The sequence below is a fragment of the Chlorocebus sabaeus genome, chromosome 14, assembly GCF_047675955.1.
Source record: "Chlorocebus sabaeus isolate Y175 chromosome 14, mChlSab1.0.hap1, whole genome shotgun sequence".
NCBI lineage: Eukaryota > Metazoa > Chordata > Mammalia > Primates > Cercopithecidae > Chlorocebus > Chlorocebus sabaeus.
The window spans coordinates 8630429-8647420 of NC_132917.1; the positions used below are offsets into that span (position 1 = coordinate 8630429).

Consider the following 16992-nt stretch of genomic DNA (forward strand, 5'->3'; position numbering starts at 1 on the left):
TGGGAGTGGATTTCCTCCTTGCTGTTCTTGTGATAGTGAGTGAATTCTCACAAGCTCTGGTTGTATGAAAGTGTGTAGCACCTCCCCCTTCACTCTCTTCCTCTTGCTCCAGCCATATAGTGAGAGGTTAAGCCAGCTGGACTTCCTAGGTCGAGTGGGGACTTGGAGAACTTTTCTGTCTAGCTAAAGGATTGTAAACACACCAATCAGCACTCTTTAAAAACGCACCAATCAGCGCTCTCTGTCTAGCTTAAGGATTGTAAATGCACCAATAAGCACTCCGTAAAAATGCACCAATCAGCGCTCTGTGTCTAGCTAAAAGATTGCAAATGCACCAATCAGCACTCTGTAAAATGGACCAATCAGCACTCTGTAAAGTAGACCAATCAGCAGGACATGGCTGGGGACAAATAAGGGAATAAAAGCTGGCCACCCCAACCAGCAGTGGCAACCTGCTTGGGTCCCCTTCCACGCTGTGGAAGCTTTGTTCTTTCGCTCTTCACAATAAATCTTGCTGCTGCTCACTCTTTGGGTCCACACCACCTTTAAGAGCTGTAACACTCACTGTGAAGGTCCGTGGCTTCATTCTTGAAGTCAGCGAGACCACGAACCCACCTGAAGGAAGAAACTCTGGACACATCTCAAGGAATAAACTCCAGACACACCATCTTTAAGAGCTGTAACACTGCGAAGATCCACAGCTTCATTCTTGAAGTCAGCGAGACCAAGAACCCACTGGAAGGAACCAATTCCATACACGATATGACGTGTCAGCTTCCCCTTCACCTCCTGCCATGATTATAAGCTTCCTGAGGCCTCCCCAGCCATACTTTCTGTGGAACCATGTGCCAATTAAACATCTTTTCTTTAAAAATTACCCAGTCTCAGGTAGTTCTTTATAGCAATGTGAGAATGGGCTAATACAGTAGGAGAGCAAGAGAGGGTGAATTCAAGTCAAACTTGCTTGGATAACAAACCCACCCTCCACTAAGTCCCCTCCCACAAAAACGACATTAATCCATTCGTGAGGCCAGAGTCCCCATGACCTAATCAGCTCTTAAAAGTCCCACCTCTCAACACTGCTTCACCGGGGATTAAATTTTCAACACATGAGTGTTGGGAGACACAATTGAGCCACAGTAATGAAGTTCCACACCTGACTGAGGTTAACAGGTGACAGCAGTTCAGTCTGCCTAACAGGCTGCTATATCCCAGGGTCTAGCACAGTGCCTGGCACATGGTAAGCAGGCAATACATAGGTGTCAAGTGTGTGAATAAATGCGCTGGACTAAATCAGAACTTCATGAGTTCTTGCCCTAGACAGGCTCCAGGAGGGGCCATAGGGTCCTGCACTGGGGATGCTGCAGAAGAAGAGCTTCCTGCACGAGATGGAAGCTCAAGCTCCAATTCACTCCTCAAGGCCCTTTCCATCTGAATTCTAGCTGCACAGCGCACCTGAGACTTTTGCCATGACCTGAGGTGACATTCAAATGAGTCCTGGAGCCCAGCAAACACTGAGCACCCAGGGTCCTGGTGTCAGATGAGCATAAGGAGCTCAGGTGTGGGGAGAGACGCCACCACAACTGACAACCATGCAAGTCAGCGTGTGTGCCCTGCAGGAATAAAGACTGTGCTGCAAGAATGTGGACCATGGGTGACTGGTCTTAAGTTTGGATTCCACCTTGCTTCAGACACGTAATGGTTGGCACAGTGGCTCGTTGAGGTTATCACGTGAGTGTTCCAGGCATTAGCTGTCCAGGCGAATCTGGGCTCAGTCTTTCCAGACTCACCTGTGGCCACAAGCCTGTGCTTATATTCCAGTCCCCAGATCATAATAAAGAGTTGATTCATGTAGCTTCCCTGACAAAACATGCCTGGGGTGTGTGTGTGTGTGTTGTGTGTGTGGTGTGGTGTGTGTGTGTGTGTTGTGTGTGTGTTGTGTGTGTGTTGTGTGGTGTGTGTGTTGTGTGTGTTGTGTGGTGTGTTGTGTGTGTGTTGTGTGTGTGTTGTGTGGTGTGTGTGTGGTGTGTGTGTTTTGTGTTGTGTGTGTTGTGTGTGGTGTGTGTTGTGTGTGTGGTGTGTGTGGTGTGTGGTGTATGTGTTGTGTGTGTGTTGTGTGGTGTGCGTGTGCGGTGTGTGGTGTGTTGTGTGTGTGTTGTGTGGTGTGTGTGTGGTGTGTGTGTTTTGTGGTGTGTGTGTGGGGTGTGTGTGTTGTGAAAGCAAAGCGCCTTTATTTCCTTTATAGTTCACTCACCCTTGTTTTTGATACAGGGTCACACTGCGTCGCCCTTGCCAGAATGCAATGGTGCAATCACAGCTCACTGCAGCCTCAACTTCCCGGCCTGGCCAATTTTTAGATTTTTTTGTAGAGACAAGGTTTCGCCATGTTACCCAGGCTGGTCTTGAATTCCTTGGCTCAAGCAATCCTCCCAGCTCAGCCTCCCAAAAAGCTGGGATTACAGGCATGAGCCACTGTGCCCAATCTGTACTCTTTTACAACCTAATCGTAGACGTGCCCTACCATTGCTGTTGGTGGCACAGACCAACCCTGGAACGTGGGGTGTGGGCTGTGAACAGCAGGAGACAGGGGCGCCATCTTGGAGGCTGGCCACCACAGGTATTTTTATGAAAAACGTTGGGCTGTGGAGTGGAATGGAATCAGGACCAGGCCAGGCGTCCCGGATTCCTTCACTGCTGATGGAACTCCGCCTAGACACCCCATAATCACGAGCAAGTGCTGTATCCCGTGAGTCTCGCAAGCAGGAAATGCCTCTTTAAGAAATGGCTGACTTCCTCCTGCAGACACCATTTTAAATGCTCTGCAGAAACATTTGGTGGAAATGGCAGAGATAATTTTGGCCATGCAACTCCTCCAGGCATATCTTGCTTTGTCACTAAAACTCTAGATTTAGGAATAATTCTGGCATTCCCTCCAGCTGCTGAAATGTCTAGATGTCAATGGTTTATATGTGTCTTTTTTAGTTGTAGCCAAGATATTTCAAACTTATCTACCAGATCACAATTAACTTGGTTTTTTAACCCAAGAAACCAGCATATTAAGTGATCACATATTGTGGATATCATAACTCATTAGAGCCTTTTCCTTTTTCCAAGTATATACCCCAGCTGATTGAAACACCTATCCATGGGAACTTGAGCTGACGTAGTTAATAATATAGTATTTCTGCTTCTACAGTGGCAGAGAGAATTTTGGCATATCTAAAAGAAACGTATTTTTATTATATTTATATTATATATAATTTATATTATGTTACTAAATACGATATATATTATTTTGTCATATATCTTTCAGATATGCCCAAACTCTCCTTGCCATTATAAAATGTATAGACATATGTAAATAGAATGTATATATTTCTCTGTAGAAAACCATACTATTAAATGTTTTGTGCCTGGCCTGGTGGCTCATGCCTGTAATCCCAGCACTTCTGGAGGCTGAGGCAGGAGGATTGCTTGAGCAATCCTGGGCAAGTTTGAGAACAGCCTGGAGAACCTGGTAAAACCCTGTCTCTACCAAAAAAAAAAATACAAAAATTAGCCAGGCATGGTGGTGTGTGCCTGGAGTCCCAGCTACTCAAGAGGCTGAGGTAGGAGGATGACCGGAGCCCGGGGAGGTTGAGGCTGCAGTGAGCCCTGATTGTACCACTGCCCTCCAGTCTGGGTCACAGAGTGAGGCCCTGTCCCACTCAAAACAAAAGACGTTCTGCTCTTGAAATGATTATCCTAAGAATAAGTGGAATGACATGGTGAAATGAGTTTCGAGGTATAATAGCCAAGAATACAGTTCAGGAGTTCTGTACCCGCCTTATGCATGAAGCTTTTCTGGGGTGGGGAAATCTTTTGATTACTGGAAACATACACACAGCTGATGGCATTCTTCAGTCTCACAATTGAAGGTGACACCTTCACGCCTAGTGCTTGGTCAACGTGGACAAAAGGAGCCACGTTCTGGAAATAGTGAAGATGCCATGGGCCATTTCCACACGTTTCAGCCTAGGAAGATGGTCGTCTTCTGGTAACATCTAGATAGAGAAAGCGAGGCAGTTGAATCCTAAATCTTATGTTGATATGCAATCCAAAAATAGCATATATTGAAGATTTTTATATACTTCAACATTTTCCGTGGAAGGCCTTTATATTCTTAGTTATAGGCAAGAGCCCAAGATTTCTGAGATTCCACAGCCAAGTCATCAGTGAAATAGAAAGAAAAAAACACTCTTACTGGAAGCCACATGCAAGAGACGGTGACAGTGTTGGGAAAGAACGCCATTTCTATTTTTTACATCTCTTTCACTATAGTAAGGGTGTGAATTTTAAGTGACATTTTCCAACTAAGTGAAAATCACGGGGGGCTGGGGGAAGTGAATGGAGGCAATTAGACACCAAAAGAAGCTGCAGGCCTCAGTGTTGAAGGAAAATTCCTACTTGATTTCAAATATTTTCCACCAAGACAGTTTCCTGCCCTATGCTAACCCCACAGAAGCAACGTTAGACACAAAGCTGGTGACAGCGGTGGTAGCGATCGTGGCTCTTGGCATCTTACCCCTTTCTCGGCTATTCCCTGTGAGGTGCAAGCGAGCGTTTGCACAACCTGGCGCTCAGTCTCACTGGAAGCAAAAGAAGGGATCCTTTCAGCTCCATTCCCCGCTCTGTAACTCCCCCTCCTGCTCTAGATGAGCAGCTCTTGAAAATCAAGCTGAGGCACATCCAGCATGGAGCGGAGGTCTCTTTCCGTTCCATTTTCTGCCACGAGGGAATCAGTCCGTAGGAGGCATTTGTCTTCCTTCTCCCTGCAGTGATCTGTGGCCGTTTGTATATCTGTGGCCGCAAAAATATTTCTGGCCCCATATGCTCTTCTAGAACCTCGCCACCACTCCTGCAACAGGAGCGAGGCGTCTGTGTCTTTTGCCCTTGAAGCCGAGCTGGACTTCGTGATTGCCTCCACGAGGATGTGTGAACCCCGAATATTGGAGACAGGTCTCCGTTAATTTAGAAAGTTTATTTTGCCCGGGTTGAGGATGTGCGCCCATGACACAGCCTCAGGAGGTCCTGAGAACACGTACCCAAGGTGATCAGAGCACAGTTTGGTTTTAAACATTTTAGGGAGACATGAGACATCAACCCACATACATAAGAGGAACATTGGTTCGGTTCAGAAAGGCGGGACAACTCAAAGCAAAGGAGGGATGACTCGGACAAATGGTCACATCTTTTGAGTTTCTGATGAGCTTCTCCAGAGGAGGCATTTACCCCAGTGAGTAGAGGGGTGACTTGGAATAGAAAGGGAGGCAGGTTTGCCCTACGCAGTTTCCAGCTGGACTTTTGCCTTTAGCTTAGTGACTTTGAGACCCCAAGATTTATTTCCCTTTCACAGATGCAACGAAAGGAAGTGACCCTCTGTGCCTTCCAAGACTAGGTCTTAAAAGGTAACATGACCTCTGCCTGGTTCTCTCTCTGGACGTTCCAAAAATCGTTTATTTGGTATATACCACCATTCTGTGAGGAAGCCCAGGCTGCAGAGAGAGGTCTTGAGTAGCAGTTGCCACCAATAGCTGCCATCCCCGCTGACAGCCACCGCCACCCATCAGACGTCTGTGTGAGGAAGCCTTTGAGATGTCTCCAGCCCCGGGCACCACCTGACCACACCTGCCTAAAAGACCTGAGCAAGAACACCTGGCTGAGGCCAGTGACCCCAGCACTGCAGAACTATAAGAAAAAAAATACTTATAATAACTATCTACAATAAAATATGTACTTGTTGTTTTATGCCATTCTATATTTCTTACACAGCAAGTGATAACCTGAACATGATCGGAAAAGGTAAAAGATCAGTTTAGAATTATACTCTTCAAACATTTTTGTTTATGTAATCCCCTTATAGGATTTTTAAAAACCATATATGTGCTCACACATTTTTAAGTTTGTTCCCGGACCAAACCGAGGGTCAGGCTGCTAATTCTTGCAGCCCAATAATGGGATGCAGATGAACTGAGAGAGAAGGGAGTTTTAATTTCTGTAACCAGTTACAGGGAGAAGACCTGGAAATTATCTGCAGACCAACTCAAAATTACAGAGTTTTCCAGAGTTCGTATACCTTCTAAGCTATATGTACACATGTAAGTGTGCATTTCTCTAAAGACGTGCGTGATTAACTTCTTTTAATCTGTAACTAAGGTCTGAGTCTTGAAGACCGTCACTGGGGCCTCAATAAACGTATTTAATCTAAATGGATCCAGGTGCTGGGGTGATTACCCTTATCTTGTCTATTGCTAAATTACGGGGGTTTGGGGAGTTTCTTCAGACCCCCAATAAACTTGTTTGTGGAGGCCTGGAGAGTTTTTTCAGACCCCCAATAAAACTTGTTTAATCCTAAACGGGTTCTGTTAAGAATTCCTTAATTATTTTGTCATGATTTAAGGGCCAGGAAAGGTCTAGGCAAAACTCTTGGTGGGCTTTTGTTACACTCTCACCTTTGTATGAGGGCACTGGCTTTCTCAGCTTTCAATGTTTGATTGAACCATTTAGTCAGTGCTGAAACATTGTTATGGAGGCCTGTGTTAGTGACACCTGGCCTGCCACAAGTTGTCATCTAAAATTTTTGTTATTTTAAATGTATGCAAAAGAAAATTTTATGTAAAATCATTACATGATTGTCTTAAATGCACTAACCATTTAACATCAGCACCATTGGATAGCTATGATCACCCATATTTAAAATATAAGAAAGAACCATTTCTTCCTTAAGAGTCAAATATTTCATATTGTTTTTAAATCTCTGAACTGGTGTTTCTATTCCATCTCCTCCATAGGATTTTATTCTAATGTAATAAGCATTTATATTTGAAAATCATTTATTGATTACCCTGTCATACTTTTCTGTAAAAAAGAGGATATATAAATATACAGAAATTATAGATGTTTTTATTTCCACTGATCACAAATTATTCTTCAATGCCTTACAGTTTTTATAAACATTAAGATAATATATTATAGTCGATAATTCCATTAATGAGATGAGTAAGACTGTTATTTACTTTTAAGTCTTGTTTATTATTTTAAGTATCCATAGATGAATATTACCTTTCTGTAGAATGAACCAGAGTTCAACATGAATTTTATTCCTGCTTTTTTAAAATTTGTAAAGATATAAATGCCAAGGCAACTTATCCACATAAACAAGGAGATGGAAATGGAGGCAACGCTGATGGAACGATGTCACTGGTTGTTCCAACTTCTTCCAAATGATATGCTAGAAATCACATAGGGAACCATTAGCATCACCATTTCGATTCTATCAAAAGACAACTCAAGTACATCTGCCTTCAATTTTACTGAGAGTAAAGAATTTAAAATTGATGCTTTCAAGTTTCACGGGTGTCCAACCCTTGGAATGCAAGGACTCTTTTGCTTATCTGTGGTGGTGACACCACGAAAATAATGCACAGACCTTTTTTTTTTTTTTTTTTAACTCATCAGCTATCGTGAGTGTTTGTGTATTTCATGCGTGGCCCAAGACAATTCTTCTTCTTTCAGTGTGGCCCAGGGAAGCCAAAAGGTTGGACACCCATCCTTTCCCCAGGGCCGAGTCACTCACGTTCTCCACTTCTGGGAATCATAGTAAAAAGGCCTTACCAAGACGTATCAAATGAATATTAATTTGTACCTTTTACTTTCTTGCTTAAGGCCCCTGTCTAGCTGCTTATACTCAGAAAGGACTGAGAAAATGGAGACATGAATCATGTCAATAAACCTTTTCCCAAAGAATGTTTTTGAAAGAATGCTTTTTAGGCCGGGTGCGTGGCTCACATCTCTAATCCCAGCACTTTGGGAGGCCAAGGCAGGCGGATCACTTGAGGTCAGCAAGGAGTTCGAGACCAGCCTGGCCAACATGGTGAAACCCCATCTCTACTGAAAATACAAAAATTGGTCAGGCGTGGTGGCACTCGCCTGTAATCTCAGCTACTCTGGAGACTGAGGCCTGAGAATCACTTGAACCTAGGAGGTGGAGGTTGCAGTGAGCCGAGATCACGCCACTGCACTCCAGCCTGGGTGACAAAGTGAGACCCTGTCTCAAAAAAAGAAAAGAAAAAGAAAAAAGAATGCTTTTTATCTTATGGGCTTGAAATACCTTTTGTCAAAACTGGAGCCACAGAAATAGTCTGTGTTATTATGCAAAATGTACCCATAAAAACAAATTGGTAGAGTCCTCATTGTCAAATCAACCAACCCAGACTTACTTTTTGCTATTAAAAAAGCTAACTTTATTTTTCCATTCAATATTCAAATAAACAAGTCAGTGATGCGTCCCTGACAGCCCCACCGCTGACTAGTCAGTCCTAATCCCTGCGGAATGCCGGGTCGGGAAGGAGCCCAGCGCCCATGGGTACAGGCAGAGCCAGCGCCCCAGCCTTTCTCACTGGTGCTCTGCTCACGGGGATTCTTCTTCAAACAATAATTTGGGGAAGCAGGCGGGAAGGCATCACATCAATACCGTCACCCTTCCTGCCGGCCCTCAGCAGGGTATCTACATTCAGAATGTCCTGACACGGACTAAAGTAGCCCTCCTCTAACAGAAGCACGACTGAGGCAGGCAGAGACACCAAGTCCTGCCACAGCTTTTGGAGCGTCTTGAAAGGAAAGGTATACAAGCCAGCCTTGTAGCCTTGTCTGATGGACCCAGGGGGGTTGACCTCAGGTAAACACAGAGAGGGATTTGGGCCTGAGAGGCAAGGGGAGGGCGAGATCCCTGGGACAGGGGTACTCCCAGGCCAGCCAGCTCCTGGGAGAGAACGAGGAACAGACGCTTGAAGACGGATCCCTCGAGCCTTCCTGCCCTGTGTGCCTCCAGTTTGCAGAGCCTTGCTTCAGAATGAAGGGAGGCTCCACTCGGAGTATTAATCGTTCATCCCAGCATCTGCTGATGGCGGGAAGACACGAGCAGTGTGCTTTCTGCAAACAGCCTGAAAAGTCTTCGGGGTTTAAGGAGTAACCATAAAGAAATGCAACTTGGGTAGCTTTAGATGCGTATGTCTTCATTTTAATTTTCATTTTTAAACGAAGTCACACATGAGCATAATTTAAAAATCCAAAGAACACTAAAGGCCCAGAATGAAAAGCAGCAGCAGTCTCTGGCCCATCCCTCCGCACCCATCAGTCTCGCTCCCCAAAGGCAACCAACTTCAGAGCTGCAGCCATTCCCTGGATTTCCCTCCGAGCATCTAAATCAATAGTGTCCACTGGGCCGGGTGTGGTGGCTCATGCCTGAAATCTCAGCACTTTGGGAGGCTGAGGCAGGCAGATCACGAGGTCAGGAGACCAAGACCATCCTGGCTAACACGGTGAAACCCTGTCTCTATTAAAAATACAAAACCTTAGCCGGGCGTGGTGGCGGGTGCCTGTAGTCCCAGCTACTCAGGAGGCTGAGGCAGGAGAATTGCGTGAACCGGGAGGCGGAGTTTGCAGTGAGCTGAGATCGCGCCATTGCACTCCAGCCGGGGCGACAGAGTGAGACTCCGTCTCAAAAAAAAAAAAAAAAAAAAAAATAGTGTCCACTGCTCTTGCTCAACAGATCACCCTTAGGCTCATCCTTAGGAGTCCTGCATTTTCCTCCCACCACAGTGAAGAGAGCTTAGCCCTCCCCATCATCAGACACATACACATCCTCTCTCTCACCTTCCCAGGGTTATAATCATAGCTGTTGTCAGACATTAGCATTTATCTCATTAAAACTAGATTGAACCAAGGTAGTAAATCAAGTCCATACCTGTGTTCTTCCATGTACCTTCTGTTTTTCTGAAGCTGACTGTCATATTTTCTCAATTGTCTTTTTTCCTCTAACCTTTAAAAAATATTTACCCCAGTTCTCCAATCTGTCACCTGTTTAATCAATATATTTCCATGCACTCAAACATACCAGTTTCTTGTTTTTCATAAAGATTTCCATCCTGCTGCTTCAGCCTGGATTCCTGGCTGTTGGTATGGGAAGTCTCTCCTTGCTATAATCTTGACGTGCTTGACTTCAAGCATGTCTTCCTCTTTGTTGGTTTACTCTCCTGTTTTGCTAGAGTGTACCCTCCAGCAGTTTCCTAGGAAAGGGCCATGTAAAGTAACCTATTAAAGTCATGCACACTTAGAAATGCCATTATTGTACCCTCTCACTTGACTGATATTTTTCTTGGGTCTGAACCACACTCAATTGTCTTTTAAAATAAACATAGAAATCCACCCTCACAGTCAATTACCTTTATAATTGACAACTTCCATCCATCTTATCTGAGTTCCTTCCCCAGGAAGCCAATCCTCAGTCCTCCCAGATAGTATCAAGGAACTGAAACTCACCAGATAACCACATCCAGACAATGAAAAGCCAGACCCCCTCATTCTTTTTCGTCTCCTTACCTCTCCCTAATTCCTGTTTAGGTGCCTGTAGTTACATTGTTTCCCTGCTATGTGAGCCCTCAGCTTTAGTCAATCAAGGAGATGGATTTGAGACTGAGCTCCCATCTCCTCAGCTGCAGCACCCAGTTAGAGCCTTCTTCCCTGGCAATACTTGTTGTCTCAGTGATTGGCTGTCTGTGCTGGGAGCAGCAGGACCCAGACCAAACCCCTAGTGTGTTGTTAACCAGTAGAATATTTGTTAATTAGTCGAATGGCACTTTTCCCTCCAAATTTTAAAGGCTTGTTCTAGTGTCTTCCAGCTTCCAGTGATGATTCCTTTATTTGTAGGTGAAGTATTATTATTATTATTATTATTATTATTATTTTGAGACAGAGTCTTGCTCAGTCTCCCAGGCTGGAGTGCAATGGCACAATCTTGGCTCACTGCAACCTCTGCCTCCCAGGCTCAAGCGATTCTCTTGCCGCAGCCTCCTGAGTAGCTGAGATTACAGGCGCCTGCCACTGCACCCAACTAATTTTTGTATTTTTTAGTAGAGATGGGGTTTCGCCATGTTGGCCAGACTTGTCTCAAACTCCTGACTTCAGGTGATCCACCTATCTCAGCTTCCCAAAGTGCTGGGATTACAGGCGTGAGCCACCATACCCGGCCCTGTGAATTATTTTTATATGACCTTTTTTTTTTTTTTTTTTTTTTTCTGGAAGCTTTCAGAATCCTCTCTTTATCCTAGAGATTCTGAAATTTCTTGATCATGTGCATTGGTGTGACTGTTTTGATTCACTATGCGAGGCATTCAGCGGGCCTTTTCCATATGAAGGCTCACATCCTTCTTTCTGGGGACTTTTCCTGTAACGTTCTGGGATAAATCCTCCTCTCCATTTACTTTTTCTAGAACTGCAGTTTGTTAGGTGTTGGATCTCCTAGATTGCCTAACTTAAAAAAAAAAAAAGTTTCCCTCCTATTCTTCTTTTGTGATTTAATTCCACGTTATGGAAGATTTTCTGAACATCATCCTTCACCCGTTCTATTAAATTTTAAATTTTGCCTACCTTATTTGATTTCCAGAATGTATTTTTATTCTCTAATTGTTCCATTTTTATATATAGTATTCTGTTTTGGGGTGTAGCATCTTCTCTTAGCTCCCTGAAAATATTTATTGGATTTTTTTAAAGTTTTCTTCTGCTCTTTACATTGCCTCTGTTTCCTTCAAATGTCATTTCTTTATTTATCTTCCCCTGTTTGTTTGTTTTAGGCACTCCCTTTTATATTAGAAGCTTTCCTAGAATTTTTGATGACCCCTGGATATAGTCAATCATGTAGCCAAAACAGCTCCATAGAAAACCCAGCAGCTGTGTTGATGAGATGGAATTGTCAGCTGGTGGGCCTCACTGAGGCCTGGGGAGAACTACACCCTGAATCCCAGGCCCAGTCTTATTCAGAACCACTCCATTTTCCTTGAGTAGAAACCCCCCGTCTTCTGCCTTAGGGATGCAGGTTGGCTGTCAGCTTCCTGAACGCAGGGTAGGGGAGCAGGACTCCCACCTAGTCAGTACTGTAGAATTTTACCTAATCCCTTTGTTTTAAAATTCGTGCCTCGCCCTCCAGCCACATCACCAAGTCCTCCAGTTCTCCAAAGAATCACCATCCTCACTCCTCCCTCAGTGGGGCCAAGGGCATGGCCACCTGCTGTGCAGGCAGGAGCAGGGGCTTCACCTGGCCAGGTGAAGACTTTGAGTCACCCTCCCTTGTCTCATCCCCACATTCCCCTCTACCTCAAAGGGATGCCCTGGGCTCCAGGTCCTTTACAGGCCTTAGAGACCCTGCACATCAACTATTCTCTGGAGAACTCTTCTGCAAGCCTCCAGGATGTAGCTTCTTTCTCTGCTGAGACACTAGCCACGCCTCATCTCCTTCGTAGGCTGCTGAGCCAGTAGTGTTGAACCCTCTCACCTGCCGTCCCCGCCTTTCCTATGCCCTTTGTCCTTGTAGGTTGACACCTGTGTCAGCAGAGAGAGGAAAGAGACGCAGGTGATTATTCTCCCATCCTTATGTGTCAGACAGGGTTATGTGCGTAGATTGACCGAGATGAGTGTCCTGTGCTCTGAAGAACCTCAGTGGCTCCTCCTTCGGCATTGATTTAAGCAGTGGCAGCATAGTGTTTTGAAAATGGTCAATGGTGGGTTGGATTGATTGGAATTGCCCAAGGTGTTTGGTTCTATGGAACTTGCCCTAAAGGGTGCTCAGGGGAATCGGCTTTGGGGTGGGATCTGTTTGCAGGAGACGCACATTTTCTCTTCTTGGGGCTTGTTTCACATTTTATGTTGAAAGTTCTAATAAATTACGTAACAAAGCAACCCATGTAGTTGGATTTTCTAAGGTCACAGGACCACAATCCAGTTTTTGTGTGTAACACCTGCTAATATCTTCATGAGCTAAGTGATAAATCTGCTAATAGATTTTGGCCAGAAATGGTTGCTCAGAAACCCCCCATCCACCAGGCCCCCACCATGGGAAGCCAGCAGCCAGCAGGCCCCGTTCAGCTGTGCGTGGTGAAGCATCCTTTACACCCTCCAGGACGTGAGCACGTTGGCAGGGATGGACTTTTCGACTCCTGGATGGAGCAATACATAGACATCAGAGGAACAAAAGCCATGTGTTCTTTATTTAGGATTTTGACATGTGCAGTTTTGGGGATCTTGGGAATGTTGCAATTTTCCAGGGCAAACTTTGACACTTTGTTTCTGGGTCACAGAGAAGACACCACCTCTCATTGCCAATTACTGTTTTCCTCAAACCCAGGCTATTTTTGTCCAGTTTCCTTTGAAAGACCAGAACGAATGCTTGGCCTTATGATTTCTCCACTTGTCACTCAGCTTCATGGTACAGATCTCAGAGAGGCTCACCTTGGGTTCAAGCTGTCCTTCAGCACATGCCATGTACTCTCTCAAGTTAAGCCTTCCATCCTGCTCCCAGTGCTTAGCAATTGGCTAAATTCACGGATCTTACATTTTTCAGGGTTCTGTAAGTGGCTGACTTCTCACTTGGATTGTCTCTGATATCTTCTAGATCTTGTTTAATTTTAATTTCATGCCACACTCACGTTCTATGTCATTTTGTTCCAAAAGTCCCTTTTCTATGTATTTAAATTTTACATGAACATTAGACTTCACATACACTTGATACTCATTCTTCGCTTCAAGTCACGGTTACTTCCTTTCCAGCCAACGCATATTAATACATTCTTCTATGTTGTAGCCTTCTAGAACAAGACTAGTTTAGACATTGTTGAGATTAATGCTGCTGCACAGTGAAACAAGTTGTGACATGCTGGAGAACGCTTTGAGCCTGGATTTTTAAATTTGCAAATTAAGACTGTTGAACTAGACTCCATGCCTCTGAATATTACTAAGCTCAAGGGTTCTTCTGCTTCCATAAGTTACACGAACATAAATTACAAGAACATTCTTCTTAGCATCATTCATCACATTTCTCAAAAACTTTGGAGATCCAATTATGTTTTGGACTATTGCAGCTCTTTCAGGAATAAATTCTGTTAACAAATTCAAGTTTGCCCCTTGGCCCAGCACCTTGATGACAGCAATGGCTGCATGAATAAACACTTCCTTGGATTGTAGTAAGTTTTTAAGTTTCAAGCGTTACCCCCGGGACAATTGCCTTTCAGGGGAAGATGCTATGTCCAGAAGCACAGTATTTCCGCAAGAGACAAAGCAAGGAGGGGGAGTTCTGGGCACAGGAAGGAGTGAGGACAAACGCAATGATAAGGACTGTCTGTTCCTTCAGTTTCCTGAAGGTCTTCAGAATATTCAGGAAAAGCTCGGTAAGTGGACAACTTCAGCTGAGAAATGGAGTTTGCACAGGAGTAAGATGGGGTCAGATATCGCAGGGTCTTGGTTGTCCACCTAAGGTCATTAGAATCGAATTCTGCAAGGGACAGGGAGTCACTGAACACTGCTGGGCAGGAGATGGCTATGACGAAGTCTTTGGCATTTGTGTGAAAACTAGAATGAAGTGGGAGAGGCTGGAGGCAGGTGATAGTTAGGGCTAACTTCCAGGTGGAGACACCCTCAAGGGAGGGCTGCTGCAGAGGGAGCGTGGAGGGCTTGGTGACTGCTGGGAGGAGGGAATGAGGGGTAGGGGATGCGAACAGCACTCCATTTCTGAGCCTGAAACGGAGATAATTATGGTGCCAACAGTAAGAAGGAAAACGCAGAAGGCGAGAGTTGGTTTGGGGACAATTCTGAATTCTGTGTTAGATAGTCTGTGTTAGAGGGGACTGCTAACCTAGGGGCAGAAGAAGAGAAGGTCTGAGAGCTCCAGAACTCCAGGACCTGCCGAGCACATTCACCACGATATCTGTGCCTCTGATCGGTCACCTCTGCTTCTCCGTGCACGGTCCCAAACTGAAAAGTCCCCATTTCAGTCTGTTTCCCAAGGACAGTCTCCTCACCTCCACTCACGGACATCTGTCACCCTCAGCTCCAGGCACCTTCGTCAAGTTTCATGAGCACCACGGGACTCTAGTTATAATTTTAGCCCAGGGAGGCCCAGAGACGTCACAAATCTGAAAGATTCTTTTCTTTTTGCAATATTCTTTCTGATTATAAAAATACACATTTCTTTTAAGTAACTCAAGCCCAGAAATTTATACACGAAAAGTCCAAGACCAAACCTGCACATGTAAACACGTAAACAGATGTAATCATGCATCCATAAGTGTGGAGACATGTAAATACATATCTATACAAACATGGCAATAAAAATGGAGAATGATCCAAATATCCAATAAAGTAAATAGATAAATTATAAATATTTATACAATAGAGTACTATTCTGCCGTGGAAATTAGTGAATTATAATCACTATTATACATCTATAGGATGCACATCGCTATACATCAATAGGAACAAACCTCACAAATAGTGTTTAGTGACGGAAATAAGTCAAGGATAAATACTAACAGTATGATATTCTTTATATGAGATCAAAACCAGATAAAGTTGTTCAAGAGGTGGGGCGCGGTGGCTCACGCCTGTAATCTCAGCGCTTTGGGAGGCCAAGGCAGGCGGATCACGAGGTCAGCAGTTCAAGACCAGCCTGACCAACATGGTGAAACACCATCTCTACTAAAAATACAAAATTAGCTGGGCGTGGTGGCACACACTTGTAATCTCCGCTGCTCAGGAGGCTGAGGCAGGAGAATCACTTGAGCCTGGGAGGTGGAGGTTGCGGTGAGCCGAGATGGCACCACTGCACTCCAGCCTGGGCTACAGAGCAAGACTCTGTCTCAAAAGAAAAAAAAAAAAGTTGTTCAAGAACATACACATAACTGTTGAAATTATAAAGGTAAGTGAGGAAATGGTTGTGATATGGTTTGGCTGTGTCCCCACCCAAATCTCATCTTGAATTGTAGCTGCCTCCCATAATTCTCACACGTTGTGGGAGGGACCCAGTGGGAAGTAATCGAATCACTGGGCAGGTCTTTCCCGTGTTGTTCTTGTGATAGTGACTAAGTCTCAGGAGATCTGAAGGTTTTATAAAGGAGAGTTCCTCTGCACACGCTGTCTTGCCTGCCACCTTGTAAGATGTAACTTTGCTTCACATTCACCTTCCACCAAGATTGTGAGACCTCCTCAGCCTTGTGAAGCCGTGAGTCCATTCAACCTCTTTCCTTTATGAATTACCCAGGCTCAGCTACGTCTTTCTTAGCAGCATGAGAACAGCCTAATACAGATTGTCACGAAGTCAAGGCAGTGGTTCTGTCTTTGGTACTCCCAAAGAAGCATATGAGTGATTGCTAAGATACTGACAACTTTGGTTTCTTTCTTTCTTTTTTTTTTTTTTTTTTGAGACAGAGTCTTGTTCACTCACCAGGCTGGCTGGAGTGCAGTGGCGTGATCTCGGCTCTCTGCAACCTCCACCTCCTAGGCTCAAGTGATTCTCCTTCCTCAGTCTCCTGAGTAGCTGGGACTACAGGCACCTGCCACCACGCCTGACTAATTTTTGTATTTTTAGTAGGAACAGGGTTTCACCATGTTGGCCAGGCTGGCCTCGAACTCCTGACCTCAGGTGATCCACCCACCTCAGCCTCCCCAAGTGCAGGGATTACAGGCACAAGCCACCACTCCTGGCTGACAATTTCGGTTTCTTAACCTTGCTCTGGTTACATGGATGCTGGCTTTATTATTGTAACATAGTAAGAAAATACAGATTTGGTCCAGCATTTCCAGTATGCTCGCTGTGGGTCATCTTTTGGTCCATGTTTCAGTCAATCAACCAACCAAACTGTGAGAGCCTTTCCGACTTGCTTAGCTGCAACGTCAAACGCAGAAGCTCTGTGAGCCAGACTCACAACGAACTCAGCCTGCTCCAGCCTTAGGCTCCTCCCAGCATCATCTCACACTCTTGATGTCCCTCCACACCCATTTCCCAGGTTTCTTTCTATATACATGAGAAAACGCAGGCACTCTTTGGGAGTATGGCACACCTCCTCCTGGCTCCCACTGTGCCTAACCTTTAGGGACCTGCTGGCACTGGGGTCTAGTTCTAGGTCTAGA

The 16992-nt window shown here is 44.8% G+C and overlaps 1 protein-coding gene across 1 annotated transcript in view; it reads right to left on the reverse strand.

Annotated features, from left to right (window-relative positions):
* Positions 1 to 14901, reverse strand: part of LOC103221024 (uncharacterized) — a 41766-nt gene extending 26865 nt beyond the window's left edge. Inside the window, exons 1-3 of the mRNA XM_073022708.1 lie at positions 14720 to 14901; positions 14190 to 14601; positions 12368 to 12414 (exon numbers count right to left, since the gene is read on the reverse strand). Coding sequence (XP_072878809.1) covers positions 12368 to 12414; positions 14190 to 14601; positions 14720 to 14901 — 641 coding nt within the window. The remainder of the gene's footprint in view (positions 1 to 12367; positions 12415 to 14189; positions 14602 to 14719) is intronic.
* Between the last annotated feature and the right edge of the window lie 2091 nt (positions 14902 to 16992).